The 27,358-nt window shown below is 43.0% G+C and overlaps 1 protein-coding gene across 4 annotated transcripts in view; it reads left to right on the top strand.

Moving 5' to 3' along the window:
* The window catches only part of NPHP4 (nephrocystin 4), a 249,137-nt gene extending 226,657 nt beyond the window's left edge, over window positions 1–22,480 (top strand). For 3 of the 4 annotated variants that reach the window (XM_077250341.1, XM_077250340.1, XM_077250338.1), the window contains 4 exons: window positions 2,771–2,942; window positions 8,388–8,567; window positions 18,688–18,828; window positions 21,126–22,480. In XM_077250341.1, coding sequence (XP_077106456.1) covers window positions 2,771–2,942; window positions 8,388–8,567; window positions 18,688–18,828; window positions 21,126–21,278 — 646 coding nt within the window. In that variant the 3' untranslated portion in view covers window positions 21,279–22,480. The remainder of the gene's footprint in view (window positions 1–2,770; window positions 2,943–8,387; window positions 8,568–18,687; window positions 18,829–21,125) is intronic. The other variant, XM_077250339.1, reaches the window with a different exon arrangement.
* The last annotated feature ends 4,878 nt before the right edge of the window (window positions 22,481–27,358 follow it).

Below are 27,358 nucleotides of genomic sequence, written 5' to 3'. Positions count from 1 at the left end.
GTCCAGCTTGCTAAAATGTGATTCCCTCGCTTGCTGGATGCTCTAGTGGACTGAGTTTCTCCCCACACACCATTAGTTGGTGCGTGGGTTCTTGAAATCTCAGGATGGATATTTTGTAAGGGTTTTTTATTGATCGCATAGACCCCTGCTCTATTTTCTGCTTTCTAGTACTAGTGGGCCTCTTTTGCTGAATCTGATTTCATCCCTACGTATGTGCCTTCTTCTTACTTCACCATTAATATTTGTTGGGGGCTTCTATATCTTTGGGGATTATTTCTCTGGAGGCAAGCGAGGTCTTTCTTTCTCTTTAGGGGTAGCTAGTTCCTCAGGCTGGCTCGAAACGTCTAGGAATTTTTTAGGCACGTTCACCGGCTAGCGGCTACCTCTAGTTGTGTTGGATAGGTTCAGATTTGCGATCAGTCCAGTTACCATCTCCCTAGAGCTTGTCCTTAGTTTATTCACTTGCTGGTCTATTCGTGATCCTCAGCCACTAAGGATCATAACAGGGCAGTATTATAGTAGTTATATTCTTGTACATAGGAGCAGTATTATAGTAGTTATATTCTTGTACATGGGGCAGTATTATAGTAGTTATATTCTTGTACATAGGAGCAGTATTATAGTAGTTATATTCTTGTACGTAGCGGGCAGTATTATAGTAGTTATATTCTTGTATATAGGAGCAGTATTATAGTAGTTATATTCTTGTACATAGGGGCAGTATTATAGTAGTTATATTCTTGTACGCAGTGGGCAGTATTATAGTAGTTATATTCTTGTACATAGGGGGGAGTATTATAGTAGTTATATTCTTGTACATAGGAGCAGTATTATAGTAGTTATATTCTTGTACATGGGGCAGTATTATAGTAGTTATATTCTTGTACATAGGGGCAGTATTATAGTAGTTATATTCTTGTACATAGGAGCAGTATTATAGTAGTTATATTCTTGTACATGGGAGGAGTATTATAGTAGTTATATTCTTGTACATAGGGGCAGTATTATAGTAGTTATATTCTTGTACATAGAAGCAATATTATAGTAGTTATATTTTTGAACATAGGGGCAGTATTATAGTAGTTATATTCTTGTACATAGGGGCAGTATTATAGTAGTTATATTCTTGTACATAGGGGCAGTATTATAGTAGTTATATTCTTGTACATAGGAGCAGTATTATATTAGTTATATTCTTGTATATAGGAGCAGTATTATAGTAGTTATATTCTTGTACATAGGAGCAGTATTATAGTAGTTATATGGTTGTACATAGGAGCAGTATTATAGTAGTTATATTCTTGTACATAGGAGCAGTATTATAGTAGTTATATTCTTGTACATATGGGGCAGTATTATAGTAGTCATATTCTTGTACATAGGAGGCAGTATTAAAGAATTATAGTCTTGGACATAGGAAACAGTATTCTAGTAGTTAGCAGCAGCATTAAAGTAGCTATTTTCTTGTACCTATAGGGGCAGTATTATCTATATATTTAATTGTCTAAGGGTCACTTCCATCTGTCCTTCTGTCTGTCTGTCACGGATATTCATTGGTCGCGGCCTCTGTCTGTCATGGAATCCAAGTCGCTGATTGGTCTCACCAGCTGCCTGTCATGGCTGCCGCGACCAATTAGCGACAGCCACAGTCCGATTAGTCCCTCCCTACTCCCCTGCAGTCAGTGCCCGGTGCCCGCTCCATACTCCCCGCAGTCACCGCTCACACAGGGTTAATGCCAGCGGTAACGGACCGCGTTATGCCGCGGGTAACTCACTCTGTTACCGCCGCTATTAACCCTGTGTGACCAAGTTTTTACTATTGATGCTGCCTATGCAGCGTCAATAGTAAAAACATCTAATGTTAAAGATAATAAAAAAAATAAAAAATTATTATATACTCACCTTCCGCCGCCTTTCCCGCTGCTCGCGACGCTCCGGTGACTGCTCCATGCAAGCGGCAGGTTCCGGTGCTAAGGATGGTATGCGAGAAGGACATGCCATGACGTCACGGTCATGTGACCGCGACGTCATCACAGGTCCTGCGCTCACCGTACACAGGCACCAGGACTTCAACGGCACTTTGGAAGGTGAGTATATGTTTATTTTTTATTTTACATCACTGGGCAATATACTACGTGGCTGGGCAATGTACTATGTGGCTGACCAATATACTATATACTACGTGGCTGGGCAATATACTACATGGCTGGGCAATATACTACGTGACTGGGCAATATACTACGTGGCTGGGCAATATACTATGTGGTTGGGCAATATACTACGTGGCTGGGCAATATACTACGTGACTGGGCAATATATTACATGGCTGGGCAATGTACTACGTGGCTGGACAATATACTATGTGGCTGGGCAATATACTACGTGACTGGGCAATATACTACGTGGCTGGGCAATATACTATGTGGTTGGGCAATATACTACGTGGCTGGGCAATATACTACGTGACTGGGCAATATACTACATGGCTGGGCAATGTACTACGTGGCTGGACAATATACTACGTGGCTGGGCAATATACTACGTGACTGGGCAATATACTACGTGGCTGGGCAACATACTACGTGGGCTGTGCAATATACTAGGTGGACATGCATATTCTAGAATACCCGATGCGTTAGAATCGGGCCACCATCTAGTAGTAGTTATATTTTAGTTATTTTCTACGTGCCAACTAACTTGTGCTTACAGTTATCACATTTAAAAATGCAATAACCAAGAATCAAATTAAATGCACTTTCCTGTTTCACAGCGATCGTTGGCTGGCTGCACCTATTCAGATCTGGCAGATTTATGTACATTCCCTGAAAAGAGTGGATGTCAGTTGCATAACAGGTCAGCTGACCCAAATGTCCCTGGTCCTTAGAGGAACACAAGTGGTGCGGAAAGTGAAAGCCTATAGTTCCCATCCCCTAGAGCTGAAGGTGAGTTGTTAAGTTAATCATAGTATTCTGCTATGTGTTTAAAGGGTGTGTATATATTACAATCTGTTTTTATTCCAGTGTACCAACAATAAATTAAACAACTTTGTGAATTCCATTGAAAAACTTCTATTTGGCGCAGGCAGCTCCTTTGAAGATCTATGTGTTTCCATGGTTACAGACTAGAAAAATAAACCCATGAGTAGTCTGAATGTGCAATTGGGTGTTACTACCTTTTATCTGCCACCTCTTATTGCTAAGCTACAACTAGAAAAAGAGGCAGATGGAAGAGAGTAAGACTGCATTAATACTGGCTGATTGTGGCTGTTAATCAGTTGCCAGTTGGCAACGTGTTAATACGATCATTCTGTGCACATACAGCATTATTCTTCTCAGCACATTTCCTGTTTACACGGGATGATGTGCTGCTGAGAATGAGGATTTTAAAATAATTTCACCCAACAAAAGAACAGTTTTCTCGTTCGACGTGTGATTCGCTGTCTTTTTGGAGAGAAAGTTGGGAACAAGCGTTCTAAGGGTATGTGCACACGTTGCACTGCGGATTTACTACGGATTTACCGCGGTTTTTGTGCGGATTCCTATTGAGGAGCAGGTGTAAACCGCTACAGAATCCGCACAAAGATTTGACATGTTGCGGAATAAACAACGCAGCGTTTCTGCACGTTTTTTTCTGCAGCATGTGCACTGCAGATTTTGTTTTCTATAGGTTTACAAGGTACTGTAAAGTCATGGAAAATTGCTGCGAATCCGCAGCGGCCAATCTGCTGCGGATCCGCAGCAAAATCCGCAGCGTTTTAACGTAGCCTAAGGAACACATGGCTACTGGGTCAGAGTACACAGAGTTTTTGTTAATGTTGTAACCGTGGAGACACATAGGTTTACATAGGATAAAATATAAGGATTACAGTTTAGCTTTCAACCAAAAATGAACTCTTTGTTCTAGGTGCAAATTTTAGGGTGTGAATTTGGGAGCAGCAGTAAAAGTTTTATGTCCTACTTCTGTGTCTCTGTAAGGCAGAAAAGAAGCTGTAGGTGATATCAGAATGAAAGTTCCCAGCCTGTTACTGTCACAGGAGCTTTTCTTCATGTTATCAGCCTGTTTACCAGTCTAGTCACATTTATCCCCTACTGTCAAAGCTTTTCTTTGTATTATTACTCTTTTTACCAATCTAGTCACATTTACCCCATTATAGTGAAAGCTTTTCTTCATGTTATCACCCCTTTTACCAATCCAATCACATTTGTCCCCGTTACTATCCCAGGAGCTTTTCTTCATGTTATCAGCCAGTTTACCATCTATTCACATGTGTCCTCTGTTACTGTCAAAGATTTTCTTCGTGTTAATCTTTCCTTTAACCAATCTGGTCACATTTATAACATTACATTTAAAGCTTTTCTTCATGTTATCACCCCTTTTACCAGTCCAATCACATTTATCCTGTTACTGTCACATTAGTTTTTCTTGATGTTATCACCTCGTTTAGCAATCTAGTCACATTTATACCAATACATTTAGGGCTCCTACTCACTTGCGCGAGACTCGGATGAGTCTCGCGTGTTAATACCCGGCGCTGCTGCCGGCACTCAGATCGGAGCGTGCGGCCGCATAGGAATACATGCAGCCGCACTCTCCTCTACTCTGTGCCAGGTGCAGTGCTGGGTATTGCCGTGCGAGACTCATCCGAGTCTCACGCAAGTGAGTAGGAGCCCTTAAAGCTTTTCTTCAGGTTATCACCCCTTTTACCAATCCAATCACATTTATCCTGTTACTGTCACATTAGCTTTTCTTCATGTTATCACTTCATTTACCAATCTAGTCACATTTATTCCCTACTGTCAAAAGCTTTTCTTTGTGTTTCTCTCCTTTTACTAATTTAGTCACATTTATCCCGTTATATTATCACCCCTTTTACCAATACAATCACGTTTGTCCCATTAATGTCACATGAACTTTTCTTCATGTTATAACCTCTTTTACCAATCCAGTCAGATATGTCCCCTGTTACTGTTGTAGGAGCTTTTCTCCCCTTTAACAAACCAGTCACATTTATCCCTTGATATTGTCAGAGGAACTTTTCTTCATATTATCATCCCTTTTACCAATCCAGTCACATTTATCTCATTACTGTCACAGGAGCTTTTCTTCTTGTTATAATCCCCTTTATCAATCCAGTCACATTTATCCCTTAATATTGTCACAGGAGCTTTTCTTGACGTTATCATCCTTCCCCTTTACCAATCCAGTCACATTTATCCCCCTCGATGTGATGATGTAAAGATAATTGATGTACACTCACCGGCCACTTTATTAGGTACACCTGTCCAACTTCTTGTTAACACTTAATTTCTAATCAGCCAATCACATGGCGGCAACTCAGTGCATTTAGGCATGTAGACATGGTCAAGACAATCTCCTGCAGTTCAAACCGAGCATCAGTATGGGGAAGAAAGGTGATTTGAGTGCCTTTGAACGTGGCATGGTTGTTGGTGCCAGAAGGGCTGGTCTGAGTATTTCAGAAACTGCTGATCTACTGGGATTTTCACGCACAACCATCTCTAGGGTTTACAGAGAATGGTCCGAAAAAGAAAAAAAATCCAGTGAGCGGCAGTTCTGTGGGCGGAAATGCCTTGTTGATGCCAGAGGTCAGAGGAGAATGGGCAGACTGGTTCGAGCTGATAGAAAGGCAACAGTGACTCAAATCGCCACCCGTTACAACCAAGGTAGGCCTAAGAGCATCTCTGAACGCACAGTGCGTCGAACTTTGAGGCAGATGGGCTACAGCAGCAGAAGACCACACCGGGTACCACTCCTTTCAGCTAAGAACAGGAAACTGAGGCTACAATTTGTACAAGCTCATCGAAATTGGACAGTAGAAGATTGGAAAAACGTTGCTTGGTCTGATGAGTCTCGATTTCTGCTGCGACATTCGGATGGTAGGGTCAGAATTTGGCGTAAACAACATGAAAGCATGGATCCATCCTGCCTTGTATGGAGCATCTTTGGGATGTGCAGCCGACAAATCTGCGGCAACTGTGTGATGCCATCATGTCAATATGGACCAAAATCTCTGAGGAATGCTTCCAGCACCTTGTTGAATCTATGCCACGAAGAATTGAGGCAGTTCTGAAGGCAAAAGGGGGTCCAACCCGTTACTAGCATGGTGTACCTAATAAAGTGGCCGGTGAGTGTATATGGACTATACACAATATGAACCTTCTACTGTAGGAGGTGTTGTATGTCTCAGGTTGTCTTCTGGTCAGACTTTAAGCCACAAAACAGAATTTGATTCAAAATTACATGAAATTGAAAAGTGCTGGATGGCATAGTCACAATGTGCCCCATGTCTTCTTCCAGAAATATGTACTGTATGTATCGGGAAATTTTTTTTAATTTCTAAAGTACAACAATTGTTCTGAAATAAAGGGGTTAAGGAGAACCATTCACCAATATTCTGTTACATGCTGTCTGCTTTATACAAAGGGGCTATAGATATTGCATTTATCTTGACGCATTCCCGAGATTGTGATGGCCATGCTAGACATACGCAGTCTGTTTGGGAAAATCAAGGACTGGAAATGTTTCTTGTAGGGATCTTTCACTTTGCATCATTAAGCAGCTCTAGAGGGGTCCGAACACCACTGATCTCCCTTTTTTCTACTTAAGTACTATGTTTGTTCGGCGGAGCCAAATGTTGATAGGGTTTGGTGGGGCGGATGACTGTTGACCAGCGACTTCCTAATGTCTACAGGCAGTTTAGGAGAAAGCTTTTATTTTACCTGCAGGCTGTAGATAAGTCGACACTGCTGTTTTAATCATTACGCCCGGCCACCTCATTCTGTATCCTGCTTTGTTTGCTTCGGTTGCCTCGTAATTTAATTTAATTGCATCTCTAGATTAGGAGGCACGCTGCTGATTGACATTCATTTCAGCCCAGCGAGACGTAATACCAGGTCTCTGCAGTACAGATGAAAATAGCCGTGAAACACGATACAACATCCGAGCTTGTAGTAGGCAGCACTAATATTATTGAAGAACTATTATTAAGATTAGTTTGGATTTTAGGACTTTTCTTTATTATGTTTATGTTGATATTTTTTCAGTGTTGTTATTTTTTTTTCTATAACCTGTGTGATCATTACATTACCAGCCATGATGGTAATAATGGCTGCAAGCAGAGGTCTGGACAACATTGAAACATGTAGGCTCTTGACCGGCCTCGAAGAAGCCTAAAGTGATTTGGATGTCCTGACTTGAAGAGTTAGTGCCATCTTTGGGTTAGGCAGCAATATATTGTGTCCACTTCACTTCTTCTCTGAATGGAGGTGCGGCTGCCGCCTACTGTGCAGGGTAAATGTAGTCTAGCACCTTCTTATTGATTATGGGAGCCATCCTGCCGCTGTCTGTACAGCAGGTGGCCGGGACGCTGCTTAAAAGTTGCTTTAACTGGTTCTATAGCTTGTTTTATCTGTGTTTTTAGTTCTGGAAATCTCAGGACTTGTGCTCGACAACATTTCCTTGCTCTGACCTTTACAGTCTTTTCACAGTGACTTGGTGTGTATTTCATATCGCCATCCATATGCTGCCTGACTTACTGAAGTGGATGGCGATTTAAAGGGAATCTATCACTAGGTTTTACCAATATGAAGTACTACCAGTACCTTTAAGTCCTCTTTTTCAGTAGTCTAGTAAGCTATTTAAGTCTTCAAACCCCTCTGCATAGCACCAAAAATACCTTTTAATTGTCCCCCCTTACGGTGCAATCCAACGGGGGGGTCACTGGTCTTGCTTCAGCACCTTCTTTCTCGTCGCAATCGCTGACCTCCTGCCCTACTTCTTGTTGAGGACTCATCCTACGTCATCCATAGTGTCCCCCAATCGCACTCCTGTGCCGGAGTACATCGCTCTTCCCTGCCGAAAGTAGAGCAAAATCCTGTAAAGTGCATGTGCTGTTTCACTTCCGAGCCATCGGCGCTCCTTAGTTTTTCCCGGCACACGTGCATAACAGTAGCAGTCTACTGTATATAGTCCTTCATGTCTCTACTTTTTCTGTCTGCCTGTTACCAAGGGAAAAAAAGCAAGAATCGCTTTGTGTGCACAGCGTATAGGAGACAGCATAGCAGCTAGTCTCCATCCACTAGCTAAGAGCCAATTGCAAATTCGAGATAAAGCCTACAGAGGGGAAAACTAGGTAAATAAAACATACAAGTCCTATAATGGGCAGAATTGGTTTTATTCCTCATCTATATACACACACAGAACAGCTTATTCTGAAAAGTTGCTTGGAAACGTGGTTCCCCTGTAACATTCTGTAATCCATAGACCTCTATGAAGTTATGAAACATGTCAGATCTCATGGCACTATTGACCGTAATGGACATTACAACCTGTACATGAAGCTTTTTACTGCTCCTCTTTTTTATGTTTAGGTTGACCCGGAGAGCGTCTTTGTACTTCCTCCAAATGGAATCCAAGATCTGCATATTGCGGTGCGCCCCCTAAAGGCTGGAAGCAAATTTGTCTACGTTAATTTGGTTGATGTTGATCAGCATCAGCTCGTTTCATCGTGGCTGGTGTGTGTGGTAAGCCGCAACCCAGTCATTTCCAAGGTAAGACGTAAAAGAAAACATCATGCTATTGTTTTATTATGACATTCTTTATACTTTTTAGTAGTCATGAGCATACGTGCGCGGATAAGGTGTTATCAGAGCATGCTCGGGTGCTAACCGAGCGTCTTTGGCACTCTTGAATAATATGTGGCTGCATGTCTCGCCGCTGTTGGGCAATCCCTGCATGTGTTGCGGCTGTCACACAGATATGCAGCCGTGGGACTAGAACATATTATTGAGCACACCGAAGACATTCGGTTAGCACACCTTATCCGAGCATGTTTGCTCATCACTACTCTTTAGACCTCTCTGACTTCTAATCCTGCCATCTCAAATGCTCATTCTTAATTTCTGGCATTTTCTTGTCCATCTTCAGCCATTCCAAACACCATCTCTTATTCAGGAGCGCCAGGATCTCTGGCCAACCCCACTAAAAAGGGACAAAGGCCATGATCCATATGTGCTGTATATCTCAGGCCATGTCTCATGTGTGCTGTATACCTCAGGCAGTGTCTCACGTGTGCTGTATACCTCAGGCAGTGTCTCACGTGTGCTGTATTCCTCAGGCAGTGTCTCACATGTGCTCTATACCTCAGGCCGTGTCTCACGTGTGCTGTATACCTCAGGCCGTGTCTCACGTGTGCTGTATACCTTAGGCCGTGTCTCACGTGTGCTGTATACCTCAGGCCGTGTCCTGTATGTGCTGCATACCTCAGGCCGTGTCTCACATGAGCTGTATACCTCAGGCCGTGTCTCACATGAGCTGTATAACTCAGGCCGTGTCTCACGTGTGCTGTGTACCTCAGGCCGTGTCTCACGTGTGCTGTATACCTCAGGCCGTGTCTCATGTGTGCTGTATACCTCAGGCCGTGTCCTGTATGTGCTGCATACCTCAGGCCGTGTCCCACATGTGCTGTATACCTCAGGCTTTGTCTCACATGTGCTGTGTACCTCAGGCCGTGTTTCACATGTGCTGTATACCTCAGGCCATGTCTCACATGTGCTGTATACCTCAGGCCGTGTCTCACGTGTGCTGTATACCTCAGGCCATGTCTCACGTGTGCTGTATACCTCAGGCCGTGTCTCACGTGTGCTGTATACCTCAGGCCGTGTCTCACGTGTGCTGTATACCTCAGGCCGTGTCCTGTATGTGCTGTATACCTCAGGCCGTGTCTCACATGAGCTGTATACCTCAGGCCGTGTCCTGTATGTGCTGTATACCTCAGGCCGTGTCCCACATGTGCTGTATACCTCAGGCTTTGTCTCACATGTGCTGTGTACCTCAGGCCGTGTCTCACATGTGCTGTATACCTTAGGCCATGTCTCACATGTGCTGTATACCTCAGGCCGTGTCTCACATGTGCTGTATACCTCAGGCCGTGTCTCACGTGTGCTGTATACCTCAGGCCGTGTCTCACGTGTGCTGTATACCTCAGGCCGTGTCCTGTATGTGCTGTATACCTCAGGCCGTGTCCCACATGTGCTGTATACCTCAGGCCGTGTCTCACATGTGCTGTGTACCTCAGGCCGTGTCTCACATGTGCTGTATACCTCAGGCCGTGTCTCACATGTGCTGTATACCTCAGGCCATATCTCCTATGTGCTGTATACCTCAGGCCGTATCTCCTATGTGCTGTATACCTCAGGCCCTGTCTCACATGTGCTGTATACCTCAGGCCGTGTCTCACGTGTGCTGTATACCTCAGGCCGTGTCTCACGTGTGCTGTATACCTCAGGCCGTGTCTCACGTGTGCTGTATACCTCAGGCTTTGTCTCACATGTGCTGTGTACCTCAGGCCGTGTCTCACATGTGCTGTATACCTCAGGCTGTGTCTCACATGTGCTGTATACCTCAGGCCGTGTCTCACATGTGCTGTATACCTCAGGCCGTGTCTCACATGTGCTGTATACAGCCTCTGAAATACGTCACATTGGGTACACAGCCTGAGATACACTGACCCTTGGATCATTGCAGCCTGTCTGATTCCCGCAGGAGCTGGTTTAGATGCTGACTGCTGAGGAGAACGGGAGAGCAGAGCGCGTAAAGTAAACCCTGTAAACAGAGCCCTCGTCTGACATATTGCATTCCCCATCCCTGCTTTAAGTCATAGTCTATTCCATGCCGTCACACGTTAGTGCCGATATGACCTAAATAAAGATAACGTATCTCAACTAAAAGTGTTTTCTTTTTAACAAGTGAAGTGCGCTGATAATATAGCCCCCTTCACAATTAAGTATAAGATGATGTACATTGGCTGCTTGGCGGCAGAGCGGCATTTCTAATTTACTGGCACATAATTGTCTATGAAGTTACAGTGCATCAGTGACCTATCTCCAGTCTGAAATAAATCACCTCGCGCTCCATCCATCATGAAGATTTAATTCCATCTTTACTACCCTCTTATGGATTGTACTACAAAGTTGCAGAAGTTGTTAGCATAAACTTGTTCACTTGTTCCTCGTGGCCCTTTCATTTTCATTGGCATAATCAGCCTTTATTCCTGTCCAGAATATTTAAAGAGGTCTGTTCACTGGATCTTTTCAATGGAAACGGAGCATCTCCTCCAATTGTCACAGCTCCACTGATTCTGAAACCGTTTTTCTTTTTCAAAGTTATGCCCCCCAGTAATAATAGTGTAAATTTCCCCTTTTGACCGGCGGGGTGTATATCACAGAAGCGTTTGCTTTTTCGCCTCTGCTTTCTATTACCACTGAAAAATATTACAATAAAAATATCTTAACGAGAATGTCCTCTTTGCTCCTATTGTTGCAAAGATATTGGAGACATGATTTTATGGCACGTACCGATACATAAGTATTGGAGGATTTCCACCAGGCAGTTGATAGAGGAGCATGGGAAAATGGTCATGGCCATTGGAGGAGGCTAATGGACAGGTCTGGTCACATTCTCCTCTATCGGAAGCTATTGTTTGGACAGGAGAGCTGTGCAGTCTGTGAGGAAAGCGGCACTAATAAGGGCAGGAAGAGAACCTGTAGTACATATATATATTAGTAAGTGCCAAAAAATCATGGCCTCCGTACATCTCAAGATGGACAACCCCTTTAAAAGGAACCTTTTACCCCCCCCACCACCACCACATCCCAAAATCATTTATATGATTGTGAAACCTTTTAAAAGATAGGCCAGTCTATTATTTTATGACCAAAAAGCACTGCTTCAGCATGGGGAAATCCCATTTTTAAGGTGTCTGGAAGTGCATTGGGGCGTGACGATGCACTGACAGCTTCTCAGCCTCACACTGTATTCACTGCCATTTATCAACCTCCCCATGCTGATTGACAGCTCATAGGTTGTTTCCTCTGATACACGGCCAATCAGCCAGGGGAGGGGAGGAAATATGTGAAGCTAAGAAGCTAGAAGTGCATCATCACGCCCGCAGGAACTTCCAGACATAACTTCATAATAGGATTTCTCACTGCTGGAGCATCGCTTTGGGGTCATTAAGTGTTTTACATGCTTATCTTTTTAAGGCATATACATTTATATCAATGGTTTGGGGGGGGTGTTAAAGTGTCAGATAAGTTCCCTTTAAAGGACTTAAACATTTTTTTTAAGTATAAATTTGTATTTAAATCTGAAAATTAGTTTGAAATCTCCTCCATAAAGTATTTGAAACAAGAAAGAAAATTCTAACTATGGAATCTAGAGCAGCATTAGACTCTTTACATTTTCTATTACGTGAAGGGCGGTATCTAAACCGTATAGAATTCAAAAGGTCCAACAGGCCTGAACTTGCTGAGAATCTTCCGATTTTTCAAATACAATCCTAGCAAATTTGGAGCTGTCCAAGGCCAGAAAGGGAGGTGATTTATGTAAAGCCTGGCCCATAGTTACTTGTGGCATTCACCGATGCGACCGCAGGCAGTACTCAAACCCCATGACGGCGACGTTTCCTCATTTCGAATCTCACAAAAATAAAGGGATATTGATATATAAGCATCTGTCTCAAAATGGAGAGAAATCTATAGCCCTATTCAACCATTGGCCTCAAATCATAATTATAGGAATGTACAGTTTACAGATGTTTCTTTCCTTTAAGGGGTTGTCCACCTAGAAAAAAAAAAGATCTTTTAGCTAGGTATGAAATTACAATATATACACTGTACTAATATACTTTCATTATAAAAGTGGAGAGAGCTTTCTGTATCCGCAAGTGACCAGTGATGTGTGTGAAGGGGGCTGGCTGTATGATGAATTCAGTAGCTAAGTCAACCCCCTTCTCCATCATGGCTAAGTTACAGACACAGAAAGGGTCTGAATTACTTATTGAAATGAGCCACTTAGCCAGCCCCTCTCAGAAAGAGGGAAGAGTTGCACACGTCCGGATTTCTTGCAGAAATTTCCTGAAGAAAACCGGAAATTTTCTGCAAGAAATCCGCATTTTTTTTTTTTTTGCGTTTTTTTCCGTTTTTTTCAGCATTCTGCAAGCGTAATTAGCTTGCAGAATGCTAAAGTTTTCCAAGCGATCTGTAGCATCGCTTGGAAAACTGACAGGTTGGTCACACTTGTCAAACATACTGTTTGGCAAGTGTGACCAACTTTTTACTATAGATGCTGCTTATGCAGCACCTATAGTAAAAGATAGAATGTTTAAAAATAATTAAAAAAATAAAAAAATGGTTATACTCACCCTCTGCAGACAGCCAATCTCCTCAGCGGCGTCCGTTCCTATAGATGCCGGTGTGGTTCAGGACCTTCGATGACGTCGCGGCTTGTGATTGGTTGCTTGAGTCACATGAGCGGTCACGCGACCAATCACAAGACAGCGATGTCATCACAGGTCCTGAACCACACCATCTATAGGAACGGAAGAGAGAGCATGCACCGGAGAGGCGGGAACACTTCGGGGGCCATCAGAGGGTGAGTATGTCACTATTTTTTATTTTAATTCTTTTTTTTTTACCAATTATATGGTGCCCAGTCCGTGGAGGAGAGTCTCCTCTCCTCCACCCTGGGTACCAACCGCACATAATCTGCTTACTTCCCGCATGGTGGGCATAGCCCCGTGCGGAAGTAAGCAGATCAATGCACTCCTAGGTGTGCGGAATCCCCGCAATTCCGCATTTTTAATGAACATGTTGCTTTTTTTTTCCCGCGATGCGATTTTTTCGCGGAAAAAAATGCAACATTTGCACAAAAAATGCAGAATACCCTGTAAATAATAGGAGGCATATGTAAGCGTTTTTTTCGCGTTTTTATCACGTTTTTATAGCGAAAAAAAACGCTAAAAAAACGCGAAAAATCCTGAACGTGTGCACATGGCCTTAAACTGATTGTCTGGGGTAGTGCATTCCAAAAAACTGGTGCAGCTTGAGAGAAATCTTGGAAATGGAATTGAGTGGTTCGGATAATGGAGGATGTTAGTCTTAAATCAGTTGCAGGACGAAGAGCACTAGCAGGATGATAGAAATGAGGGAGGAGACATATGGTGATGTAGAACTGTGGAGAGCTTTGTAGGCGAGAGTGATGAGTTTATATTGTACTCTATTGGGGACTGGCACAGGGTGGAGGTGTCTGTGTAGCGGCTGGAAAGAAGTACGACCTTGGCTGCTGCTTTCTGGATGAATTTAGTAAACGGGAGACCGATCAGTAGAGAGTTGCAGTAGCCCAGATGAGAATGAATAAGAGCGATAAGGTAGGACATTGCTGGAGATTTGATAATGAAGATTCTGCATATTTTAATTTAGGACAACCTATTGGCTTTTCTTGAATTGCGTCAAGTTATACAACATACTAATTCAGTACAGTCTTCTGCCATGTTTAAATGTTATTTAGCATGATAGGCTATAGGTGGCGAATATCCAATTTGTGGAAACCCTCAGTGGCAATATCCAGTCAAAAAAGTATACATGAAATGCATAATGTTTAAACATAAAAGCCTGCAGGTCAGGGATGACTGATGGATGGTATAGGTTTTTTTCATGTTTGTTTAACATATTGCGGCATCTATCCCAGGATGTGTCAAGTTAAGAGATAAGTTAAGGAAGGAGACATCTCTGTGTTTGTTCACAAAGGGAACAGAAAACTGTCAGGCTTTATTATGGGTGAAGGGCAACTGTGAGCTCTTTATAGAAATCAGGAATCCATGGCTCAGAATAAGGCTACTTTTACACTAGCATCGTTTGCAAAACGTCGCAATGCGTCGTTTAGGAGAAAAAACGCATCCTGCTAAGTTGTCTGCAGGATGCGTTTTTTCCCCATAGACTTACAATTACCGACGCATTGCGACGTATTGCCACACATCACAACCGTCGTGCGACAGTTGCGTCGTGTTTTGGCCCATCGGCACAAAAAATCGTTACATGTAACTTTTTTTGTGCGTCGCGTCTGCCATTTTCAACCGCGCATGCACGGCCGAAACTCTGCCCCCTCCTCCCCGGACCTTACAATAGGGCAGCGGAAGCATCACTTTCACAACGTGCGTTAGCACGTCGGGCCGACGCATAGCGACGGCCCCGTGCCGACGCTAGTGTGACAGCAGCCTAAAAGATGGTGGTTTGTTTAAAAATAAATGTAGAAACAAATTCTCTTTTTTCCTGATTGGGCGTGACATGGGGTAATAACTCCATAATATTTAAAAATCTATTTGTTTTTTTTGCGGATTATTTTAGAATAATTAATTTATTTATTTTTTTTATATTTTTTAAAGTGTTTGTCCCATGATAGTACTTTCCCCAGTTACGGGGGCTTAAAGGGAACCTGTCACAACGTTTTACACCCTACCCCTCAAACCATTAATATTTTTGTGTAGCCCTTTAAAACATAAGGCAGCTATTCCTTTCATGATCCCAAAGTGATTCTTCAGCAGCAAGAAATCACATTTTAAAGTTATACCTGGCAGTGCATTGGGGCATGAGGATGCACTTACAGTTTCTCGGCATTGCGCTGTATTTACTACCTAGCAACACCCTCCTGTGGCTGATTGGCAGGTCATTGGCCTTGTACCAGAGGAAACAATCTGTCAGTCAGCCGGGGAGGGTGCTGCTAGGTAGGATATACAGCGCTATGCCGAGAAGCTGTAAGTGCATCCTCATGCCTGAAAGCACTTCCAGGCACAACTTCATAATGTGCGTTCTCATTTCTGGAGCAGTGAGATTTGAGGTAATAAAGGGATCGTCTGGCTTATCTTTTAAAAGGATACACAGTCATATTAATCGTTTCAGGTGGTGGTGTAAAAGTTTGACGGGTTCCCTTTAAGAGAGAACACTTTCTGTTCCTGTGGGTCAGCTCCTGTGATTCCTTTTCCGTTTCCCTCCCTGGAGGTAGTAGTCCCAGATTGTGCCATATGTACCTGGAGTTGGCGCCAACACAGCGTCTATATGAATGGAGCCGCCGGGCACAGCTGGTGACATCACTCTCCAGTGTCTGCCCTCCCGGGAGCTAGAGAAGGAGCACAGGGAAACAGACAGGAAGGGCATGTTACCCTTTTTTAGCCCCCCAAGTGATTCCTGTTCCCGTAGGAGGCCATAATGACTGTCCACCACTCGATACTAGACAGTGACTTTAACCTTGTAGGTTCAGGATATCCCTCCGCCTTCTTTGGAAAGCCCTTGAAGAATCTTCTTGCTGTATTCAGATGTTACATTTCTTCTCGGCTGTCTTTCTCCTTTAAGTTTCCAGCTATTATCTTGCATTATGATAAATGACTGGAGCATTCTCACAGAAAAGGATTATTACAAGCTGACATGTATAATTTTGCTGGGCTGTTCATTGTTAAAACAATTTGAATTAGTGTGTCGAGCGGCAGATCCTGGGGGAGCAAAAATGAAACATTACAATCTGAAAATATTAAAGCTCTCCTGTAATTTCTTTATAAAAATGCCATGCAAGCTGAATAAGGCGCGAAGGTATCCTGGAGGAAACGACTTTGCAAGTGTAAGTGCTGCTCACACTTTCCTGGAACTCGGCATCAGGTTGTGCTCGACAGCATTATGCTGGGCCTGGGCTTCAAGTCAATCTCACTGTTAGACGTACAACTCAACATCACCATAATTTTATTTATCACTGCATCTATGGAAAATAACGCAACTGGATAGTCTTGATTGACAATTTTTCATTTTGTGTCTACAGCTCCTGTGCAGACTTATGCATCACCATAGTAACAGACTACAAACACATCCTATGTAGTCTAATCATTCCATCACACATTTTTCCATTTGCCATCATACATATATTAATTGAGTAAGACGTAGAAGACAGTGGATGAAAGTAGTGCTACATGATCAGACTACATAATGTTTATTTGTAGTCTGTCACCATGGAGACACAATAACCTGCATAGAAGCTGTAGACCAACAATGCTTATCACGTCAGTTTCCAGTGCTGCCTTATTTTCCATTCTTAGATGCATTGGTACAATAGAGACAATTGATTGCAAATATGGACATACCCTAAAAATATATCTCACCCCAGTATGTATTTAAACATGAGCTTGTGATGTTTTTTGGCATGGTGGCATACATTAAATCTAACATTCGGTCAAGGACAGCTTGAGAGGGATATTGTGACACCAAATAATCTGTAAATAGCCTCTAGCATAGTGCAGTTAATAGATGTTATAGCGCATCACGTTCGGATTACATCACTGTCACCCCTTCTTATTCACAATCCAGCTTATTGTTCTTGGAAACAGTCAACAAGAATGTTATCAAACACGCCAAAAAATGAACTTCTATTATGGAGGAGGTTTACAATATCTGTGCAAGAACTAGTACTACAGTTTCCAGAATACAAATCAACAAAGCAAACTCCTGGCAGACATTGAGCCAACAAGGAATGCTGGGAGATTTCAGCTCAGATGCCTGCAATTCTGAACTATGCTGGGTTCAATACCTCTACCCCCTACGCAAACCAAGAGTAGATGGGAAAAAAGTACCGTGTTTTTCAGACTATAAGACTCAACTTTTTCCCAAAAAAATGTGGGAGGAAAATGGGGGTGCGTCTTATAGTGCGAATGCAGGCTTACTGGGGATTGCGGCAGAGGTGTGGCAATGCTATGGCGGGAGGTGGTGCGGAGTGCACCTGAGCAGGGTCCCTTCCTCAGGATGCCGGCGGCAGTGTCCACGGTGAGCAGAGCCAAGTGCATCACCAGTTTCCCTGCAGCCATCTTCCTGAAGCTGTGGGCCGCCGTAGGCTTCAGGAAAATGGCCTCTGGAGATCACGCGTGTGCAGATTGAGATCTCGGCGGCACTCGGCTTCAGGAAAATGGCCACCGAGATCTCAATCTGCACACGCAGCCTCCGGCGACCATTTTCCTGAAGCCTCCGGCGGCCCATGGCTTCAGGAAGATGGCCGCAGGGAAACCGGTGATGCACTCGGCTCTGCTCACCGTAGACGCCAGGCTGCGGCGTCACCACATTTCTGCCACTGCCATCCTGAGGAAGGGACCCTGCTCCATGCTCTGCCTCACTGCCGACACAGGACCCGCAGCATCGCACCCCGGGACTGCAGCATTGCCCCACTTCAGCTGCCGCCAGCTTCCCGAGGAAGGGACCATGCCTTCTATGACCCCGCTCTACCACCGCCGGCCCTCAGGTAAGATACCTTAAATTCGGACAATAAGACTGAACCCCATCTTATAAAAATCTTTTTTCTGCTATTTTCCACCCAAAATTTTGGGGTGTGTCTTATGGTCCGGTGCGTCTTATAGTCCAAAAAATACTGTAATTGATAACTAAAGGATCAGACGACGTAGTTTGTAGTCTGTCACCATTGAGACAGATCTACCGTATATACAATGGGAGGGATTTTTACTCAGGACTGTTTGCTTAGTTGCTTCTTGATTTTTTTACTTGATAATCACTGGAGAAAAAAATAAAAAGGTTTAAAGCGAACCTGTCAACTGCCTGTCAATCTGCCCTGTAAAGTACTGCAGTTTTTCTTATCTTTCAGGTCGGATTGGGGGCTTATCTACAGCATTATAGAATGCTGTAGATAAGCCCGGAAAGGGGGTGGCCGTATCTTATATTGGCCAAAACAGCTGACAGGTTCGCTTTAAGAAAGTGCATATAAAGAGAAACGTAATATTGACAAGTGGGGTTGTATTTGAAGATGTGCTGGAAGAATATTTACATTGTATTTCTTACTTTGTTTTTATAGGCCTTTGAAATAAAAATCTCTACCGGAGAGAAGGGCTGTAACAAGAGGATCACCTACACCAACCCGTATCAGACCAAGAAGAGGTACTCTCTCCATACCAACAGGGCCGACCTTCTGCAGTTCAAGGAGAACACCTTTGAGGTAAGAGTCGCTCCCATCTTTACTGATGAATCCTATGTCATTCAGTTCAGCGTACAGATACTAGGAGATGGGGTAACTCTATAGTTACTCTCGGGACTGTGGGATCCCATTCAAATCCCTCTGCCATATATAAGCAGGCCACTTGCAGGGTCAGATTTAGAACCAAGAGAACCAGGAGCTTTTTGTTACGCGCCTCTATGAACTTTCAGATCACTATATACAGTACTACCATTTCGGATCCTAGAAAAGCTAGGTGATGAATTTAAGTGAATTTTCAGATGAATCCCATCTTGGGTGCCACTCTGCAGGGAAAACACAGAATGAAGGGCCGCAGTGCAGATTCAGGGCTGGGACTCATTCTAAGATCAGTGTGTTCCCATAGGTCGGGCCCCACTGATCATAAAGCGATATGCCATCACTACATAAGGAAAATCTCTTGCCAATATTGGAGCATGAAAAACGCTGCATAAATACACGTGTATTTTTTTCCATTCATTTGAATGAATTAAAAACATTAAACGCTGAGAGAATTAACATCTGTAACTGCTTCAAATATGCAAAGTAAGCAGCGGGTGTTTTTTCACAAGAAATGTGCAGCAAAAAAAAAAGGGTGACTATACCCTAAGGTTGGAATAACCCTTTAATGTCCTTCATTCATTGAAATGAGAAACATGACTCATTATGAAAATGATTTCTTTATAGAATATGCAAATGAAAGAGACGTGTCCGCCATTTGTGTGGGAATAATGGATAGCGTTCCAGTGACTTTCCCTCTCGCCATTGTGCTCCGCTGCTTACATATTCCATCTGCTCTACCTAATTAACACATCGTAATTGCTGGGGACAACGGGTCATCCATACTCGCCGTCGTCACTTGTAAAGCCGGAGATTCCATCCCTGGGAACGGCTCACGGGAAGTGACTTTGAAAATAGTTAAATCAAGGTCTCAAGCCCCTCGTAAATCAGTGCGTTATAAAGCAGCACTCTACTGTAATACTAGGAGTTTACAAGTTCACGTGTCCCCTAAATGTTTCATTAAATTTGGAATTCAGTGCGGCCGACCGTAATGGGATCATTCTACATGACGGAGCAGAGGTCGCATCTACAGATGATACTTCCTAGTGCTACAGATAATGGAGCAGATGATCTATTAACAGTGTTTATTTTCAGCTTTTTCTGTACCCGGGAAAACACTAATATCAATCCTAGCGATTTATTATGGTCTTAAAGGGGTTTTACTGCTTGGGACAAATGGTTTGGAAAATGACAGTTCACAAAAAAAATATACATTTGCCCAATGCACTTTCATTAAAAATTTCACCTGTTTCCATCACTGTCAACCATCTTCTCCGTATGCTGGAAGTTGTGCAGTCCTTCAACTTCTCAACACAAAAGAAACTATTCCCCTCCCCAGCAGGTCAGCTGACTAAAGGGGTTATCACATGATCACAGATCCCTGCTTTCTGTTTGGTTACCTGATGTGATGACATCACAACACAGAAGGGAAAGCCAGCACCTTCCGCTATGGTCAGATGGCGAAGGATCGCAGAAAAAAGGTGATGAAAACAGTTTAATGAAGGTCACATGTATAGTTTTTTTTTAATCATAATAGGCAACCCCTTCCTGATGTCCCCATCGGGTGCCAGCGTCTGCTTATAACAGCAGCATCCGGAGCTAGCTCCATTCACTGCTGTTTAACCATTTAGATACCATGGGATGACTGCCCTATGGGTTCTCACATGACACCAAGAATATAGGATATTTCAGTTTACTACATACAATTAAAAAGTATTAATAAAATTATTTAACCCACACAGTAAATTATGTAAAGAGGGGGGGGGGGAACATAAAACGTCATAATTGTCATTTTTCGGTCACTGTACCTGCCTAAAAATGTAATAAAAAGCAATCAAAAATGTCTTTTCATTCTTTTTTTTAATTCCATCAATGGCAAAATAACATTTTCAGAAAATAGCGACAAGTCAAATTTTTTTTAGCTACTACTATAGTAAGCTCAAAAAGTAATGGTGAAATTGTGTTGGGGTTTTTTTTCCAACATTTGGAATTTTTTCCTCATTTTGCTGTGCCTTCTGTAGTAAAATGGATGATATTGTTCAAAACTACAGTAAAACAAGCCTCGTGACTAGGCTGATGGAGAAATAACAAAAAAAAGTTATAGCTGTTGGAAGAAGGGAAGGAAAAATTGAAAGCACAAAAATGAAATGAATTGACTTGGGGTAGATGGGTTGGAACAGTTGTTGCTCTTACAATCCCCCTCTTTAATCCATGTCTTGTAGGTCAGCGCTGGGGAAACATACACAATTGGGCTACGCTTTGCGCCTGGCGAGAGCTGCGGACAGGAAGAAATTCTTATTTTTATCAATGACCATGAAGACAAAAATGAAGAGACTTTCTGCGTCAAGATCAACTACGAGCAAGCTAATAAATAAGGTTCTCTAAAGGTGTAGAGTAGAGGTTAACGTGGGGACCATTCCTCACAGTTCCCAAAGTTTCACTTTCCTCTTTGCTCATATCTCTACATCCCCAAGCAGGTATCTGCAGAAGTCTGTGCCACGTAGAACTACCTGACAGACAGTGTCATTAACCACACAGAGGTCTGTGCCAGGCATAACTACCTGATAGACAAGGTCATGTACCACACAGAGGTCTGTGCCAGGCATAACTACCTGATAGACAAGGTCATGAACCACACAGAGGTCTGTGCCAGGCATAACTACCTGATAGACAAGGTCATGAACCACACAGAGGTCTGTGCCAGGCATAACTACCTAATAGACATGGTCTTTAACATCACAGAGGTCTGTGCCAGGCATAACTACCTAATAGACATGGTCTTTAACATCACAGAGGTCTGTGCCAGGCATAACTACCTGATAGACAAGGTCATGAACCACACAGAGGTCTGTGCCAGGCATAACTACCTGATAGACAAGGTCATGAACCACACAGAGGTCTGTGCCAGGCATAACTACCTGATAGACAAGGTCATGAACCACACAGAGGTCTGTGCCAGGCATAACTACCTGATAGACAAGGTCATTAACCACACAGAGGTCTGTGTAGGAAATAACTTCCTCTGCTGATTGCTGTTCCTTGTTTCTCTATGTGCGGACACTGACCAGCGGGGGGAGCTATTGTCTATACAAACTCCTGTGCGGCTTTCAGATAGTGCCACTTGGATAGTTGTGCTGGATGCAGATTTCTAGGCTGAGATCTGCTACAGGACGGCGATGGGGGAACTCCGAATTTGTGAGAGTGAAGCAAGTTGAAACTTTAGGAAATGTAGGATGCCAAAAGTGAAATTTCTATTTTAAATTGTCTTTAATTATTTTCCCTTCCTTTAGGTAAGAATGTGGAACTCATAAAAGATCTATGAAAAATCACTTTTATAAAATAGATATATAAAAAATAAATTAATTAGAAGAAACATTTCTGGCTGAGAAGTTCAGCTCTATTTAAAGCTACAGTATATAGGGCGTTTGTGATGTCAGATTTTAATGACCCTTTTTTTTTTAGAATTGATTTAAAGTTTTATATTATATAAATATCTATTTTTATAAGATTTTATAACTTTATAATTGTTGAAGTGTTCACCTTGTATACAGCGTTTTAAATAAAGTTTTGCTTTTGCATTTAGTAATTTATATATGGATGACTTAGTGCCTGCTGTGACTTGTAGTCGGTGCGGAATGGGAAACCACAAACATCAAATATTAGACTCCAATGTGTGAATAATGGGCGGCCAAGGGAAACCGCATCCAAAATTGCAGTATTTTAGGCATTTCCCACAATTCCGTGCTCCTCATAATTAAGAGGTCCTGGGCCCTATCCCGATTCCATCTTTAATAAATAGAATTCCAGAAATACAGTGAACACTGACACTTGTTTTGTAGCTTAATATAAAAATAGCAGATTTATGTGTCCTTTTGGGTGTTGTCACTGTAGATTCTGGAATGTTCATCAACTTCATTGTTAGCAGACATTGCAGAAAACCAAGAGGAAGTTGCAAAATCTTAAACAAAGGTAGATTAGAAAGTGAAGAGACCCTTTGTCCAGGAAATAAGATTGGTCTCAGGTTCCATCATTATACCTATGCCTGTGACATGACTGGAATGGACAAACATGGCTACTATCAATATCTCCTAATAACCTTGTTCTGTGAGATGAGATAAGTGGCACTTGCCATCCCCAAAAAATAAACTGGTAATTAGGACCCGTTGAAGCTCTGATATAACTCGAATTGTCCATCCTCCAAAACGCTGCCCACACACCCCTGCAGCCAGCGTTTAATATGTAGAAAATAAAGGATCTATTGTATGGGATGGTGCCTGCACCTTATTTCTCATCTCATTGAAGACAGCTATATTTGCTCTTGTTGAAGTTGACCACCACGAGATCCCATCAGTCAAATCGTGCGCACCAGTTATCAGAGAACAAGGTTTTTTTATGGTGCCGAATCGCCGTTGTATTACTTCCTATTTTTCTGAAAACCTTGTCACACTATATTAAATGAAAACGCCACTAAAAGACAGAGTTCTTCATGGAGATTATTAATTATTTTACCCTCCATAATGATTCCTTCTTTAGCTGTACTATTTTGTGTGCAATAGTTTTAATGTTTGCAGCTGGTGTGTCATATATAAGATGTCCACATTCATTAGAAGATCCTAGTGGGCCGGCGGTTCAATAGAAGATCCTAGTAGGCTGGCGGTTCAGTAGACTATCATAGTGGGCTGGCGGTACAGTAAAAGATTCCAGTGGGCCGTCTGTTCAGTAGAAGATCCTAGTGGGCCAGTGGTTTAATAGAAGATCCTAGTGGGCCAGCAGTTCAGTAGACTATCCTAGTGGGCTGGCGGTTCAGTAGACTATCCTAGTTGGCTGGCAGTTCAGTAGACTATCCTAGTGGGCTGGCAGTTCAGTAGACTATCCTAGTGGTCTGGCGGTTCAGTAGAAAATCCGAGTGGGCCATCTGTTCAGTAGAAGATCCTAGTGGGCCATCGGTGTCTGTTCAGTAGACGATCCTAGTGGGCCGTTGGTTCAGTAGAAGATCCTAGTGGGCCGTCTGTTCAGTAGAAGATCCTAGTGGGCCGTCGGTTCAGTAGAAGATCCTAGTGGGCCGTCGGTTCAGTAGAAGATCCTAGTGGGCCGTCGGTTCAGTAGAGGATCTTTAGTGAGCCGCCGGTTCAGTAAAAGATCCTAGTTGGACAGCGGTTCATTAGAAGATCCCAGTGGTTTGTGTTTTTGGTCCACCAGCACTTTGTTGCGCAGTTGCAGGAGAGAGGAGGATGGATGCCACGATCCAACATTACATCTTCCTGAATAAAGTTGTGTGTCATACAAGGTTGTGGAAAGCCCAGTGAAAAATGTTATGGTACAATACTGGTGGTAAATCTGGTCACATAAGAGTGCTGTGCGTTGACAATGGATCTGTGGGAATCAGGTAGGTGTAGCTGCCAGTTTGGTTTCATCTCATACAGGGACTTAAAGGAGTTTTTAGGGTATTTAATTTTGATGACCTATCCTATCAAAGAGACAAGGAGTCAATGTGCCTAATCAGCAGCGGCTGCTTCACATTGAACTAAACTGTACAGTGTAACTCCATTCAAGTGTTTCCATCCAGCCATTGGAGCACAAACAGCTGATCATAAGTGTGCCAGCTGTCAGGGCCAATGCTGATCTAATATTGATGCCATCAGTATTAATGCCCTGTTAATCCCAATAACTGGATAGGGTTGGATCCAATACCAAACACTTGGATGCCGCCATGAACATTTATCTCTTTAATATGAAAGTCAAGAAAGGACACATTTTCCCGCTAAGGTATGTTAAAAAAAAATGCAAGCAGGTTGCCAAAGAGCTAAGCACTTAAACTACTCACAAAATGTTAGGTATATTTGGCTTTCAGGCAAATTTGCTGGATAAACCTAAAATGCACTCTAACCTTTACAGGTGAACTTAATGTGACCTTTTCTAAACTTTTCAAATGTTTCAGTACTTTTTGCACAACTTGCTATTCTCCAACAAGGATCAATCAAAATTCACAACAGGTGTATGATCCACGAATCGGCCAATACACTTTGAGGTTCAATTAGAATTGGTATTAAACAGTCCTCCTCATCTGGCTGTTCACATTTTGACATCATGAGACTAACACAACACCTAACAATTGATCTCCAGGACCTCGCCATTGTGGGGCTTCAAGCAGGATGTTCTCAGACAGAAGTGGCCACTGAGCTTAGAGTGTCGCAGACTCATCTGCAGGTTGCAACAGAGAAACTGGAAGAGTCACAGAAAGGCAGAGAAATGGACATCCTTGGGCTACATCCCACACTGATGACTGCTTCCTTGTGGACAATGCCCTTCGTAACCAGATGATGAATGCCACATAACTCTAGCCACATGTAAGGGAGGTGAGAGGCACCCAAGTGTCACGTGGAGCCAGAAGACCGCAGCGTCTGATTTTTCCTACCTGGTTAGAAGCACTTCACCTACGTATTAAACGGTATAAATTTCTTTTGGCAGTACAGGGGTTATTCTGCTCAGTTTAGAGCTCCTGGAGAGTTTAGGCTCTCAGCTGTGCACTGTTAGCCACGTCTATCTCCTACATAAACTGGGTCCTGGCTAGCACTCGTAGTCAGAGCTAGCTTATGCTTCATGGCTGGAGGTTGTTGTTGGAGAAGGCATTTAGTGGATTTATCTGTGACTGTTGCTAGATTTTGAGTGTACGATAATTCCCTCTCTTCTCCTACTTTGGTTTAACCCCATTCTCCACTCCCCGGTGTGCAGTCCTCTGTTATTTGTGTGAATATATTTGTATGTTTGGTTTTTTCGTTACCCCTGTTTGTATTACCCTGTTAGTCTGGTCAGTGTACTATGGTACACTACTACTCCCCTCTTCCCTGGGTGGGAGAAGGGTACAGACTTAGGACGGCTTCAGAAGCTAAGGCAAGGTACGTGGCCTCAGCATCTTCACCATCAGAAGTAATCTGGGGAACAGGACAAGCCAAGGCACCCCTAGCCGTGGGACAGGGAAGTAGTCTCTGGGCCAGGGACACCCAACAACAGAGTTGTGACATCACATCAGACCATTCAAAAACATTTACATCAGTGTGGTCTGTGTGCTAGACGATCTGCAAGGGGACCTGACCACACCACCAGGCACAGGTGTCATTGTCTTGTATGGGCCAGGAAGCATTTACACTGGACAAGGGACCAGTAGGCCTCACTGTTGTTCATTGACTAAATTCAATTCACACGGAGCAGAAATGATGGCCGCTAATGATGTTGGAGACCTCAAGAAGAGCGCTATGCATCAGCCACTGTTGTTACCAGACGAGCCTATGGTGGTGGTGTTACAGGGTAGGCAGGTGGTCTAGTCATACAGAACTGCTCTACACTTTATGAATGGTACAGTGACAAGCCACTACTACTTCAATAACATCATTAATCCAGTCATTTTGCCTCTGCACGAACGACACAGACCTAATCTCATCTTTATGGATGACCGTGCTCTAGCTCATTGAGGTTGCATCATTTGGGAACAGCTGCTAGAGACGGGGGTACCTCAAATAAAGTAGCATGCACCTTCTCCAATGAAAAACAGGTGAAATCCAGCGCGAGACTGTCTTTGTAATAAAATACAAGGTATCCAAACACACCACTGAAGATAGATGTGATAAGAAACGTAATATTTCCTTGCACTTCATATTTTCTTTTTACTTATTTTTTACCACATTACAGTTATTCCTCTCATTATTGGTCTATAGTTACCTTTATTGGCTTAAATCCCGCTTGTGGATTAAGTATACTACTTAATCTTTCCGCAATTCTGACTGCATTACACTCATACAATCCAAAATGACTGCGGCTAATGGGCTTCTAAAAAATGGCGACTTGTTTGCGCATGCGCAGTACGCCGGTTATGTGATTATAGGTGGTAGTGATTATCAGGAAAATGGCAATGCCCGTGCGCACTGCGCCCAATGTCCCTGCATTGCTGAAAGGCCTCTTTCAACTGCCGACCTGTGTATATGACGTCACGGAGGATTTCCTCCACACACGCCGGAGCGGAGTGCCTGAATTCAATGTACCTGGGACACAGGGCAGTGGTGACATGCGCAGCCAGATGATATAAAAATAGGATGAGATAAGATGGGACACACACTCCCCTCGAGAAAGCACATCCACGAAACGCGAGTTGGGGCGTTTGTGGCATCGTGGACGGGCGTTACACTGCAATATGGGTAGGTTTTGAATCCCATTAATTATATGGCAGTCCTATATGGCTTTAATACTTTTGCACTGTATGCATTTTTCTATTTAATTTGGCATTTCTTTGTGCCTCAGGATAGGCCCCTATGGCAGATGTATTACATACTTACCTATAGCTTGTTACTACTCCACTTTACCACTTTTATCTTGCTTGAATAATTTTTCCTCTTGTGCATGTTTCATATTACCTGTGATTCATGATATTTTATCTTTTGTACTATATATTTTTTTGAATAAA

The sequence above is a fragment of the Ranitomeya variabilis genome, chromosome 4 (genome assembly GCF_051348905.1).
Source record: "Ranitomeya variabilis isolate aRanVar5 chromosome 4, aRanVar5.hap1, whole genome shotgun sequence".
Lineage (NCBI taxonomy): Eukaryota > Metazoa > Chordata > Amphibia > Anura > Dendrobatidae > Ranitomeya > Ranitomeya variabilis.
Note: the sequence above shows the minus strand (reverse complement) of the source record. Positions and strands in the feature narration are given on the sequence as shown.